Source organism: Oryx dammah, unplaced genomic scaffold (genome assembly GCF_014754425.2).
Source record: "Oryx dammah isolate SB20612 unplaced genomic scaffold, SCBI_Odam_1.1 HiC_scaffold_28, whole genome shotgun sequence".
Lineage (NCBI taxonomy): Eukaryota > Metazoa > Chordata > Mammalia > Artiodactyla > Bovidae > Oryx > Oryx dammah.
In genome coordinates, this window is record NW_024070212.1 from 15,460,063 (window position 1) to 15,474,738 (window position 14,676).

The 14,676-nt window shown below is 46.3% G+C and overlaps 1 protein-coding gene across 3 annotated transcripts in view; it reads right to left on the reverse strand.

Moving 5' to 3' along the window:
• Positions 1-14,676, reverse strand: part of TDRD10 (tudor domain containing 10) — a 53,267-nt gene that overhangs the window by 4,851 nt on the left and 33,740 nt on the right. For 2 of the 3 annotated variants that reach the window (XM_040230437.1, XM_040230436.1), the window contains 5 exons: positions 4,920-4,962; positions 4,299-4,389; positions 3,804-3,951; positions 3,416-3,561; positions 3,036-3,190 (listed from right to left, as the gene is read on the reverse strand). In XM_040230437.1, the coding sequence (XP_040086371.1) occupies positions 3,036-3,190; positions 3,416-3,561; positions 3,804-3,951; positions 4,299-4,389; positions 4,920-4,962 (583 nt within the window). Of the gene's footprint in view, positions 1-938; positions 1,020-3,035; positions 3,191-3,415; positions 3,562-3,803; positions 3,952-4,298; positions 4,390-4,919; positions 4,963-14,676 lie in introns of those variants that run through there. The other variant, XM_040230438.1, reaches the window with a different exon arrangement.

Sequence of the window (14,676 nt, forward strand, 5' to 3'; positions counted from 1 at the left end):
CATCGACAGATGAATGGACAAAGGAACCACAAAAAAAGAATGAAATAACACCATTTGGAGCAACATGGATGGATCCAGAAATTATCACATTAAGTGAAGTCAGACAGAGAAAGCCAAATATTATGTGATATCATTTATAAGTGGAGTCTAAAAAGTAATACAAATGAACTTATTTACAAAACAGAAACAGATTTAGAGACACAGAAAACAAAATTATGGTTACCGACGGGGTGGGGGAAGGATGAATTAGGAGTATGGAATTAATAGCGCACCTGATGCGAAGAGCTGACTCATTGGAAAAGACCCTGATGCTGGGAAAGATTGGGGGCAGGAGGAGAAGGGGATGACAGAGGATGAGGCGGTTGGATGGCATCACCGACTCAATGGACATGAGTTTGGGTGGACTCCAGGAATTGGTGATGGACAGGGAGGCTGGTGTGCTGCGGTTCATGGGTTCGCAAAGAGTCGGTCACGACTGAGTGACTGAACTGAATCATTATATGTGAAACAGGTAAATAACAAGGATTTAAAATATAGCACAAGGAATTATGGGGGTTCCCAGGTGGCTCAGTGGGTAAAGAGCCCGCCTGCAATGCGGGAGACACAGGCAGGTACAGATTTCACCCTGGGGTCAGGGAGATCCCTTGGAGGAGGCCATGGCAACACACTCTGGTATTCTTGCCTGGAGAATCTCATGGACAGAGGAGCCTGGCAGGCTACAGTCCACAGGGTCTCAGAGAGTCAGACACGACTGAAATGACTGAGCATGCACGCAGAGGGAACTACAGTGAATATCCTGTAATAGCCTCTTATGGAAAAGAAACTTAAGGATATATATAAACAGACACACACACATAAAGCTGAATACACAGAAGAACTGTACAAAAAAGGTCTTGATGATGCAGATAATCACAGTGGTGTGGCCACTCAGCTGGAGCCAGACATCCTGGAACGTGAGGTCAAGTGGGCTTTAGGTAGCCTTACTGCCAATTAAGTTAGAGGAAGTGATGGGATTCCAGCTGAGATATTTAAAATACAAAAAGATGATGATGTTAAAGTGCTGCGCTCAAGATGTCAGCAAATTTGGAAAACCCAGCAGTGGCCACAGGACTGGAAAAAGTCAGTTTTCATCCCAAGTCCAAAGAAGGGCAGCACTAAAGGATGTTCACACTCTTGGACAACTGCGTTCACTTGCCATGCTAGTAGGATTATGCTCAAAATCCTTCAAAGGCCTCAGCAGTACTTGAATCGAGAAATTCCAGATATACAAGCTTGGTTTAGAAAAAGCAGAGGAACCAGAGAATAAACTGCCAACATTCGTTGGATCAGAGAAAGCAAGGGAATTTTGGAAAAGCATCTACTTCAGTTTCATTGACTACACAAAAGCCTTTGTGTGAATCATAACAAATTTCAAAATTCTTAAAGAGACGGAAATACCAGACCATCTTACCTGTCTCATGAGAAACCTGTATGCAGGTTAAGAAGCAACAGTTAGAACCCTGTATGGAACAACTGACTGGTTCAAAATTGGGAAAGGAGTACGACAAGGCTGTATATTGTCACCCTGTTTATTTAACTCATATGCAGAGTACATCATGTGAAACATTGGGCTGGATGAGTTAAAAAACAAGCTGGAATCAGACTGCTGGGAGAAATATCAACAACCTCAGATTTGCAGATGATATCACTCTAATGACAGAAAGCAAAGAGGAACTAAAGAGCCTCTTGATAAGGGTGAGAGAGGAGAGTGAAAACACTGGCTTAAAACTCAACATTAAAAAAACTAAGGTCATGGCATCTGGTCCCATTACTTCATGGCAAATAGAAGTGGAAGAAGTGGAAGTAGTGACAGATTTTCTCATCGTCTTGGGCTCCAAAATCACTGCAGATGGTGACCGCAGCCATGAAATTAAAGTCGTTTGCTTCCTGGAAGGAAGGCTAGATAACATATTAAAGGACAAACCTAGACAGCATATTAAAAAGCAAAGACATCACTTTGCCAACAAAGATCCGTAGAGTCACCGCTATGGTCTGTCCACTATGGATGTGAGACTTGGACCATAAAGAAATGTGAATGCTGAAGAATTGATGCTTTTGAACTGTGGTCTAGAGAAGATTCTTGAGAGTCCCCTGGACAGCAAGGAGATCAAACCAGTCAATCCTAAGTGAAATCAACCCTGAATACTCATTGGAAGGACTGATGCTGAAGCTGGAAGCTCCAATACTTTGGCCACCTGAGTTGGTCAATAGGCGACTCACTGGAAGACTCTGATGCTGAGAAAGACCGAAGGCAAAAGGAGAAGAGGGTGACAGAGGATGAGACAGTCGGATGTGGCATCACTGACTCAATGGACATGAACTTGGGTGAACTCTGGGAGATGGCGTGGGACAGGGAGACCTGGCATCCCGCAGCCCATGGGGTCACAAACAGTCAAACACAACAGCAACTGAACAACAGCAGCAAATAACCGAATCACTTTGCTGTAGACCTGGAACTAACACAATACTGTCAATCAACCATACTTCAATTAAAAAATAGAGTAATAAACATCACATCAGGGAGTAAAGTAATAAACATCACATCAGGGAAGTCTTGAGTCCACTGCTCTAACCTCTATCATTGGTCTTCAAATACCACTTTTCTTCTACAAAGAATCCTTCTCTGAAGAAATCTTAAGCGAATCTCAATGTACATGAAATAGATGGAGGCTGAGCAATTCCGGCAGAAGCAAGAGTGGGAGGCCTGCCCTCCCCTTACCCCACCTAGAGAACTCAGCCTTCAGGGCAGCACCTGAGGTCCCCTTCCAGATCTTGTTGTTCGGAGAGACCAGGTATGAAAACCAAATTCTCAAGAAAGTCGGCAAGGGGCAGATGCTGAAAACTAGGGTGAGGCTGAAAGAACAGAGACTGACGGGAAGGCATCCTGAGGGCCTTGGTTGCCCCTACACAGAAGCCGTTCCCGCCCAGGTGCCCGGAGGGACGCACAGCATCTACCGTCCCCTGAGTCCTCTGGAGGAGGGTGGAAAGCGCCTTACCTTTCTCCAGCATGAAGGGCTGAGTCAGGGGGGGGATGGTCCAGAAGTCATCACTGTCCAGGGTGCGCAGGGACTGCACAGGGATGGTGGCCGATCGGCCAAAATCCACGAACATGACCACCACCCAGGAGTCCACGCGGTCCAGCACCCAGCACCTGGCCGGAGGGAGGGAGAAGAGGTTTGTCCCACCTGGTGCCACACAGAGCAGTCTTCATGGAGAGGGCTGGAAGCTCTGGGGTAGGAGGAAAGAGAGCTTCCTATGCTATTCCCCGCCTTGGGTGGAGAGGTGATCACAAGGAATGATCTTGAGAGAAGCAGCAGCAAAGACATGGGAGTCTGGAGGATGGAGAGGCAAAGCTCCAGCCCTGCCCGGCACACACCTGTTCCAGGCCGGGCCGTAATCGCCCAGGTGGTATTCGGCTAGACCGCGTGTCCCGCGGCGCACCGCTGGGTCCTGCAGGTAGGGCTGCCGCTCCTCCGCCTCGGCCAGGGCGCTGAACAGGGCCTGCATGTTCTGGTACAGTGTCTGTGGATGGTACAAACGCTGCGGGCCTTGCTGCCTGCCTGTATCACACGTCTGTCTTGGCAGGTATCACCTGTTACATCAGCACCACTGATCCACCCCAAGGGAACCCAAGGTACGAGGTGAGAGCGAGAGGCCGAACCAGGGATCAAAGTGCGGCCCCTCTGGATGTCCATCATGCTCACCCCAGTGGGGCCGCACGAGGAGGGATCCAAGCCCCAGAGGACCACCAATAAGCCCCGTACCTCAGTGATGTGCATGGCCCAGAAGAAGGGGGTCTGAGGGACAGTACTGGTCACCAACAGCCCCACCTCCCCGCCGATGCTGGGGATGGTGGCTAGCCAGCCCAGGTCTCGGAAACATTCCCTTAGGAGCAGCACCAAGAAGGACCCTCTGTGCAAAGGGCAGGGAACAGAGGGAAAGGGGTGAACGCAGAGCGATCTGACCAACGCCCGTCCTGGGGATGCTGGGCAGGAGAGTCACCTTGACAAGAGGGCTGTGGCCCTCCCCAGGGTGGGGACAAGTGCTTCGGACACGCTGATCTCAGGGCATCCAGGGTGGGGAGAGTCCCAGGCCATCACCATACAGAAAAGGATATGGACTTTGCAAGTGCTTGGGTCTGATGAGGGAGTTCTGAAAATTTGATTTCCCCACCCCCATACATCCCTGCACCCACCCTCTAGGGACCGAGCAGACATTTGCAATTGCCATTTGCTGGTGGCCTCTACACCTCCACTCACCTCATTTCCATGGGAACTGCAAAGAAGCTTGTCTTGGGTTTCTCTGTCTCACAGTGCTCACCAGAAGCTTTAGGAGTGAGCTGTGGACAAGCTGGAAGGCAGAAAGTGGAGTCCTGGAGGTACCAGGGCTGTCTCAGAGGACAGCCCCCCACCTCCCCCTCAAGAGACCCCAGAGGTAGGATGAGATGGGCGGTGAAGCTACATCTTGCCCGGTCTCAGCCTCTAGACCCTCTAGGCGAGGGTGTGCTGGATGATCTTCTTTCGTCGACAAAGCATCCCAGCGATCTCCCTGGTGGTCCAGCGGCTGGGATTTCACCCGCCACTGCAGGGGGTGCATTTTCAGTCCCTGGTTGGGGAGCTAGAATCCCACATGCCTCGTGGCCAAGGGATCAAACCACAGAACAGAGGCAATGTTGTAACAAATTCAACAAAGACCTTAAAAATGGTCCACATCAAAAAAAAAAATCTTTAAAAAAAAAAAAAAGAAGGCATCCTAGAGGAATAAAAATATTTTCCACACCGAGGGGTCAATGCGGGACAAAGCTGGAAGGAGGCTGGGAGAGGTAAATCGGGAACTGCAAAGATACGTCCTGGGAACAGATGGCAGCTGGGGAATCTCACCAGTGGTTCCAGCAAATCCTTGAGCAGAGGCCTTCTCTGAAAACTAGGGAGAGAGAGAAAAGGCATCACTCGGGCATGGCGGTGTTCATCTCACTGTCTACATACTGGGTCTGGTCTCTCCAAGTAGATTCGGATGAGAACAGCGACAGCCCCTGGACTGACACGGGCTTCAGCTGACTTCGGGGACTCCCACCCCGCTTTCTCCATTCTCTCAGGGGATCCTGAGCCAAGGAAAGACAGGAGGTTCAGGAGCAGGAGCGGGGAGGGAGGGCATGCTGCCAGGAACACTCATCAGGTCCTGCAGGCACACAAGCCCAGCGCTACTTAGCCCCAAGGCCCCTGTGGGCACTTCAGGAAAGAGGAGGAGAAAGGGGTAGGGATGGCTACTCTGGTGCAGGTCTGGGTGGAGACAGACTACAGACCTGCAGCCCCCAATCCACCGGCTTCCCTCTGTCGACTGTTCTGATCTGGAAACCCCCCCACCCTGGTTACACCCACAGATCTGCCTGCCCGGCTATGTTCCTGCTTCCCCCACACCCCCCCCGCTGCCCGAGAACACCCACGGCCAGTGTTCTCCAGTGGACATGCCACAATCCTTCCATAAGCCCCTAGTGAGTTTCCTTCCTTCCCTCACTCCCTCCTCTCTTCAAACCCTCCACACCTCCCACCCAACACCCACCCAGTGAACTGGCCTCTTCATCAGGAGAAAACTGGAAGCAACTGGATGCGGGGGCCCCCCTCATCCTCGCACCACCCAAATCACCCCCAACCCCATTCTCTCTGCCCCTGTTACTGTGGCCACCAAGCACCTTCCCACTGTGCTTACAGAGAAAACCCAAAGTCCCCAGGTGGGCTTGCCAAGGCCACCACAATCCACCCTCCTTCCACTGACCTCTTCTCTACCCACTCACCCTTGAGGCATTTGTAGGCAGTCCCTCTGTCTAGCATGTTCTTTCCCTGGTCTCCCCACGGTTGGCTGACTTTTCATCCAGATCTCAGCCGTCACTTCCTCACACAGAGGACTCCTTAAGAACCACTTCAGTGACCCCTCTCCTCTCCATCACCTCACCTCATTTTAGTCCTATGTTTGCTTCTTACTACTGAGACAGGCTGGGACCTGGGACCCTTTGCTGCAGTGCTCACACCTGGACAAATGTCTCCTCCAACAATAAAATACAAGGAAACTCTAAGGGACTAAAAATAACTGCGTGCATGTGCAGTCAGGGAGAATCTTGGACAACAAGATACAAAAAAGATGGGAAACCCCAAACCCAGTGCCACTTCTGAAGACCAGGAGCAAAAGCAGGGTGCTGTACCTGCCCCATGCACAAAGGCATGGGCTAACCACCAAAGCCACCTCTCTGGCCTGAGCCCTGGACACGCCCCTGCTCACCCCATGTAAGGACCCAGCTGATCCCACCTTGGGAACCAGCAAGAAAGCTTGGTGCTTGTTTTCCCTCCTGGTGCTGCTGCAGAGGGGGGACCCAGTAAAGCCTTGCCTGAATTTCTTGTCTGGCCTCTAATCAATTTCTATTGATTAAGGAGGCCAAGAACCCTGGTTGGTAATACTCCCTGACATTTTCTTTTTCCTCTTTTCTTTTTTTGGGGGGGTGGTGGAGGGCATTTTCTTATTTATTGACTTTTTTACGGGTTTACTGTATGTGTATTTCCACTGGAATTTAAGCCTGATGTGAACCACATCTCTCTTCTGACAACTACCTTCATGGCCAAGGAAACCTCGGGGCCCAGAACAGTGTCTAAGACATGTTAAGCTCTTAGCAAATATAAGTGAGAGAAAGAGACAGAAGGAAAGAGAAAGGAGGAGGGAGGGAGAAGTGAACTGGGACAAATTCTTAGTCTAAACCTCGGCTTCCTCTTCAATACCATGAGTCATACCCGATGTGAGGATCTACTTTGGCCAGCATCTGTTCAGGACATGACACAAAAGAGATGATTGATAAATGGAAGAGAGGTTAAGGGACTTCCCTGATGGCCCAGAGCCTAAGCGTCCACCTGTCAGTGCAGGGGACACAGGTTCAGTCCTCATCCAGGAAGATCCCACGTGCCGCAGGGCCACGAAGCCCCGGGGACACAACGCCGGAAGCCCGCACACCCCAGAGCCCATGCTCCGCAGGAAGAGAAGCCACTGCACCACCAGAGAGTAGACCCTGCTCACCGCAACCGAGAAAAGCCCAGGGACAGCAACGAAGACCCAAGGCGGCCAACAGATAAACGAAATTTTACAACAGAGAGGTTAAAAGCGCAGGTCCTGGAGTTAGCCTGGGCGCCAATCTTGGATGGAGCTCTGTAACTTTGGCCTGGTTCCTTGGCGTCTCGTCAGCAGGACAGGAGAGTAGCAGCGCCTATTGCTGGGTTTAGACAGGTTCATACAGCAAAGCGATCGTTACAGAGCCCGCAGAGTGAGCCCTCCATGAAGACGAACTAGCACAGTCAACCAAGGGGGCCTAGATAAAATCTCCACGTGAAATCATTCTGCCCCTGCTGTTGCTAAGTCACTTCAGTCGTGTCCGACTCTGCGTGACCCCACAGACAGCAGCCCACCAGGCTCCCCCGTCCCTGGGATTCTCCAGGCAAGAACACTGGAGTGGGTTGCCATTTCTTTCTCCAATGCATGAAAGGAAAAGTGAAAGTGAAGTCGCTCAGTTGTGTCCGACCCTTAGTGACCCCATGGACTGCAGCCCACCAGGCTCTTCCATCCATGGGATTTTCCAGGCGAGAGTACTGGAGTGGGGTGCCATTGCCTTCTGTTAACTTACGACAAAGCAAAGTGACAGTGTTAAAAACTCTCCTCTAGCCAAGCACAGAAGCTGCCTTTTTATTTGAACAGGGCTTCCCAGGTGGTGCTAGTGGTAAAGAACTCCTCAGCAATGCAGGAAACAGATCTTTAAGAGACGCAGGTTCAATACCTAGGTCAGTGAGATCCTCTGGAGAAGGAAATGGCAACCCACTCCAGCAATCTTGTCTGGGAAATCCTCATGGACAGAGCAGCCTGGTGGGCTACAGTCCATAGGTCACACAGTCGGACACGACTGAAGTGACTTAGCACTTAGCAAGGCAGTTCCATATACCAATCTCAAGAACCAACTATCAGCAGGAGTTTCAAGCTAAAAACTACTATTAATACAGAAACACTGAAAACGATTCCAGGTCTAATTATTATTCCCTAATGATTTGAGAGATATAAATATAACAAGCCTATTTTGTCAGTTTGTGAAATTCAGTTTCAGAGGAAAATCTATACAATTGTCATCCAACCACCACAGCAGACACATCACTTAAAAACAAACTTCAAATTTCAGGATATGCATAACACAGAAGTGGCCACTTAGAAGCTGCAGCAATCGAGGCAGCATCTCAGGAACTGCCAAACCAGCCGATTTTAATTAAGTTCTATTGTTGCCACAAGCACAGTAACTCTACGCCCCGGATCAGTCAACAGCTCTTAATGGTCTACTTTGTTCTGGGACACTGCTACCAGCTGGTCAAGCATTCCAAGAGGTGGCCTGCTCCAGAATCATGCAGGTAAGTCCCAGCAGTGGAAGAGAAGTCACGGGGCACATAAAGGTCAGTGGCCAGAAGGCTTTTGGGGGCTGGGAGCACCGACCTCGTGTGACACTCAGATTAGTGGTGGCCTCCCTGGGATTGCTCACTGCCACACCCTTGGCCTGCTGTGGCCACTCTGGACCATCACTTTAAAGGTCCTGTCTCTGCCTGGGGAACCACACCTGGAGCTACCTGACGGGCATATCCTAGTGGAAATTTAAAACTTAGAGCTTTAACCATCAACTGCTTTCCTGCCACCCAGTACCACCTTGCACTTCTTGCATTTCCATGTGCTGGGCTCAGAGGGACAAAGACAACAGACACAGGCCTTGATCTTGGGGAGCTACACCAAGTCACTCCACATGTATTTATACAACGCGTTCATTCTGGACACAGCCATCACATCTCCTGGGGGCAGGAGACAAAAAGTATACAAAGAAGTATAAGGTCAATGACCATAAGGGCAAAGAAGATTCACAAGGCAGAAGAGGGAGAAGGGACAAGAGGGCAAGTGTGGGGGAGGGCGTGACAGCTGAGCAGAGGCCCGAATGAACTGAGAAGGCGAACCCACGGGCATCTGGGAGATGAGCCTTCCTGCCGAGGACACCTGAGGTCCTAAGGTAGGGCTGTGCTTACACTACGACACTGCAGCCGGAGAAACAGGCATTTGCATCTCTTACCTGTCCCACCCAAGACAGGTCTTCTGCTTCCAGGCCCTTGGAGTCTCTTCCACAGGGTCCCTTTAAACTAAATCTAAGTGAACAGATGAACTGATGGTGGCACATCCATACACAGAATACAACTCAGCAATAAAAGAGAGAATTGCTGATGGCGTGACCACATGGATGATTCTCAATAACATTCTGCTGAGTGGAAGAAGCCAGACACAAAGAGGCGCGTGTGGCGCGAGTCCATCTACACCAAACTCTAGGAAAGGATCACTCTCATCTAAAATGATGGAAAGCAGATCAGTCACTGCCTGGGGCCACGAAGCAGGGAAAGGGCACAAAAGTCTTCTGACTCTTGTGGGGTTACTGAAATGGTCTCTATTTGACTGTGACGGTGGTTACAGATGCATACGTTTGTCAAAATTCATCCAACTGTACACCTAAAAGGGGTTCATTTTATGTAATAATTCAATGATACTTCAATAGGTGATTTTTTAGTATAAATTGGTTAAATCTGGCTAGGTCATTCCGTGCTCAAACCCTCCAGTGTTCTCATTATTATGTGACTATGCAAATACCAACTGCTGCTGAATCAAGTTATACATCATGAATACTAAAAATTTTTAATACTAAAAATGTATTATGATCATTTTTATCCTTATACAACCTTCTCCAGGAATTAACTGCTCCTTTTTTCCCGTTTACTTGGATTTCCTTAAATTTCTGGCTAAATCAATACAATGAAGACAAAATTAATGACGATCCAGTAAGACTGAAAAGAAGACACAAATTGCCAACATCAGGGACAAAATGGGATATCAACATACACCTCACAGATATCAAAAGGATACCAAGGGGCATGAAGGACATCTCAATACATAAATACAAGCATGAAGCTGGACAACTTACTACAAAATACACCACTCTCTCAAAACCTATAAACTATCAAAACTCACCCAGTCTGAAACAGACGATTTGAAGAGCCCCATTACTATTAAAGAAACTGAACTCTTAATTAAAAAAAAAAAAAAAAAATCTCAGGAATTCCCTGGCAGTCCAGTGGTTAGGACTTGGCACTTTCAGTGCCAGAGGCCCTGTTTCAATCCCTGGTTGGGGAACTAACATCCCACAGCCACAAAGGAAAAAGAAAAGAAAAAGGAAACCTCCAAGCTCAGATGGTTTTACTAGAGAATTCTAGCAAACATTTAAAGAACAGTTAATGTAGTTCTATACAGTCTTTTCCAAAAGGAGAGAACACTTCCTGATTCATTTTATAGAATGCATTTATACTACGATTCAGTTCAGTTGCTCAGCCATGTCCTTCTCTTTGCAACCCCATGGACTGCAGCACGCCAGACTAGTATTACCATGATATTAAAACCAAAGATAGTATCACACACACCCCCCCAAAAAAAAACCCATAAGAGAACAATATCCTTCATGAAAAATAGATGCAAAAACCCATAACAAAGTATGATCAAATAGAATTTAGCAATATATAAAACTAATTATATACCATGACCAAGTGGGTTTTAGTCCAGAAATGCAATATTTGAAAAATATTCAATATATGAAAAATCAGTCAGGGATCAATATTTGAAAAATCAGTCAAGGTAATCCATACTAACCAGGCTAAAAAAGAAAAATCACACGTTCATATCACTCAATACAGAAAAAACCCTTCAACAAAATTCAGCATCTGTTGAATGCTGAAAATGTTGAAAATTCAACATCTGTTATAGGTTGAATTATTTCTGCCCCCTCAAAAAATATCTATGGAACTCCAAACCCCTAGTACTCAGACTGTGACCTTATTTGGAAACGGGATCTTTATAGAGGTAAGAGAGGTAAAACGAAGTCACCAGGGTGGGTCCTAATCCAGTACGTGTGTGTCCTTACGAAAAGAGGAAGACTGAGCAGCAGCCCGACACAGAGGGAGACAACATGAAGCCACGCAAGGAGAGCAATACGCAAGACAGAAGGCTGGGGAGACATGCCTGGGAGCCAGAGAGCACCGAAGGTGACTGGCAGACCGCCAGAAGCTAGGCAGAGGCAAGGAACAGCTTCCCCAAGCTTTCAGAGGGGCCTCCGCCCTGCTGACACCGTAATTCTGGTCCTCCAGCCTCCAGAGCTATGAGACAGTCAATTTCTGTTGTTCCAAGCCACCCAGCTCGTGGTACTTTGTGACAGCAATCATAAGAAACTAATATAACAATGACTCATGATTTAAAAAAGAGAAAACTCTTAGAAACAGGAATAGAGGACAGTTTCCTTAACTTAATAAAGAATATCCATCCAAAAGCCTATGATAAAATCATGCTTTATCGTGAAAGACTGAATCTTTTTACCCTAAAAGAATAAGGCAAGGATATCCACACTCACTACTCTATTTCAGCATAATGCTGGGAATCTAGCCAGTACTGAGAAAAAGAAACAAAGACATACAGATCAGAAAGGGAAAAAGTAAAATAAAACTGGCCTTATTTGCAAATGACATTACTGTCTACACAGAAAACCCCAAGAAATCTACCCAAAAACCCCAAATTCCTATCACGAATAAATTCAGCAAAGTAACAGGATATAAGATAAATATAAAAAAATTATGTTTCTACATACTACCAATGAGCAAGGAGACAGAAACCAAAAATACAGTGTCATTTATAATCACTCAAATAAAATTAAATACTGTATCAACCTAATAAAATATATTAGAACTTGTATGCTGTAAACTATACAATCTGATTAAAGAAATCAAAAAAGGTCTGAATCAATGGAAACACATACTGTGTATTTATGTTCATGGACTGGAAGACCCAGCATATAATAAAGATATCAATTCTCCTTAAACTAACACATGAGTCTAAAGCGATTACTATCAAAACTCCAGTCAAGACGGGTGGAGCAAAGGGAACACTGTTGATGGGAATGTAAATTGGTACAGCCACCATGGAGGTGGCTTAAAAAACTAAAAATAGAGCTATCATATGACCCTGCAATCCCACTCCCAGGCATATATCCAGGGAAAAAGATGATACAAAAGGATATATGTACACCAGGATTTGCTGCAGCACTGCTTACAACAGCCAGGCCATGGGAGCAACTTAAATGTCCATCAACAGATGAATGGATAGAGATGCGATGCACATATGCAATGGACTGTTACTCAGCCAGTAAAAAGAATAAAAATGCCTTTTGCAGCAACATATCATGCTGGGTGAAGTAAATCAGACAGAGAAGCATATATATCATCTGACATCCCTTATATGCGCAATCTAAAAAGAAATGATACAAATGGACTTATGAAACAGCAGGAGAGTCACAGACTTAGAGAACAAATGTGTGGTTGCTGGGGGGAAGGGATAGTTAGAGAGTTTAGGATGGGCATGTACACACGGCTATATTTCAAATGGATAACAAGGACCTACTGTATAGCACATGGAACTCTGCTCAACGTTATACAGCAGCCCGGATTGGAGGGGAGTTTGCAGGGAGAATGAATACATGCATGTATATGGCTGGGTCCCTTTGCTGTTCACCTGAAACTTTTACAACATTGTTAACTGGCTGTACTCCAATACAAAATTAAAAGCTTTAAAAAACAAACATACAAACAAAAAAAACTCCAGTCAAAATTATTGTAGTTATATTCTAAAATCTATATACAAAGGCAAAAGAACTAGAACAGCTAAAATGATATTGAAAAACAGTAAGCAGAAGCAATCTCCTAATTTCAGTACTTCTTATAGCTATAGTAACGGAGACTATATGAGACATTAGACATGTAGATCAATGGAACAAAACTGAGGACCCAGAAACTTGTTGTTGTTCAGTCACAAGTCCTGTCAGACTCTGTGACACCACGGACTGCAGCACACCAGGCTCCTCTGTCCTTCACTATCTTCCAGAATTTGCTCAAACTCACGTCCGTCGAGTCGGGGGTGCCATCTAACAATCTTCATCCTTTGCTGCCCTCTTCTCCTTTTGCCTTCAATCTTTCCCAGCACAGGGTCTTTTCCAATGAGTTAGCTATTTGCATCAGGTGACCAAAATAGGGAAGCCTCAGCTTCAGCATCAATCCTTCCATTCCTTCAGGATTGATTTCCTTTAGGATTGAGTGGTTTGATATCCTTGCATTCCAAAGGAATCTCAAGAGTCTTCTCCACACAGTTCAAAAGCATCAATTCTTCGAAGTTCAGGCTTCTTTTATGGTCCAACTCTCACATCCATACATGACCACTGGAAAAACCATAGCTTTGACCATACAGACCTTTGTCAGCAAAGTGATGTCTCTGCTTTTGAATACACTGTCTAGATCTGTTGCAGCTTTCCTTTCAAGGAGTTAAGTGTCTTTTACTTTCATGGCAGCAGTCACCATCCACAGTCATTTTGGAGCCCAAGAAAATAAAATCTGTCACTGTTTCCACCTTTTCCCCTTCTATTTGCCATGAAGTGATGGGACTGGATACCATGATCTTAGTTTTATGAATGCTGAGCTTTAAACCAGATTTTTCACTCTCCTCTTTTACCCTCTTCAGAGGCTCTTTAGTTCCTCTTTGTTTTCTGCCATTAGAGTGGTATCATCTCCATATCTGAGGCTGTCGATATTTCTTCCAGCAATCTTGATTCCAGCTTGTGATTAATCCACCCCAACATTTTACACAATGTACTTTGCATATAAATTAAACAGAGTGACAATATACAGCCTTGTCGTACTCCTTTTCCAATTTTGAACCAGTCAGTTGTTCCATGTCCAATTCTGCTGCTTCTTGACTCACATAAATGTTTCTCAGGAGGCAGGTCAGGTGGTTGGTATTCCCATCTCTTTAAGAATTTTCCACAAATTGTTGTGATCCACATAGTCAAAGGCTTTAGCGTAGTCAATGAAGCAGATGTTTTTCTGGAATTCCCTTGCTTTTTATATGATCCAATGGATGTTGGCAATTTGATCTCTGATTCCTCTACCTTTTCTAAACCCAGCTTGTACACCTGGAAGTTCTCAGTTCACATACTGCTGAAACCTAGCTTGAAGGATTTAGAGCATAAATGTACTAGTATGTGAAATGAGCGCAATTGTGCAGTAGTTTGAACATTCTTTGGCATTGCCCTTCTCTGGGAATAGAATGAAAGCTGACATTTTCCAGTCCTGTGGCCACTACTGAGTTCTCCAAATTTGCCGGCATACTGAGTGCAGCCCTTTAACAGCATCATCCTTTAGGATTTTAAATAGCTCAGCTGAAATTCTGTCATCTCCATTAGCTTTATTCATAGTAATGCTTCCTAAGGCCCACTTGACTGGACACTCCAGGATGTCTGGCTCTAGTTGAGTGATCACACCATTGTGGTTATTCAGATCATTAAGACCTTTTTTGTATAGTTCTTCTGTGTATTCTTGCCACTTCTTCTTAATCTCATCTGCTTCTGTTAGGTCCTTACTGTTTCTGTCCTTTATCATCCCCATCCTTGCATGAAATGTTCCCTTGGTATCTCCAATTTTCTTGAAGAGCTCTCTAGTCTTTCCCATCCTA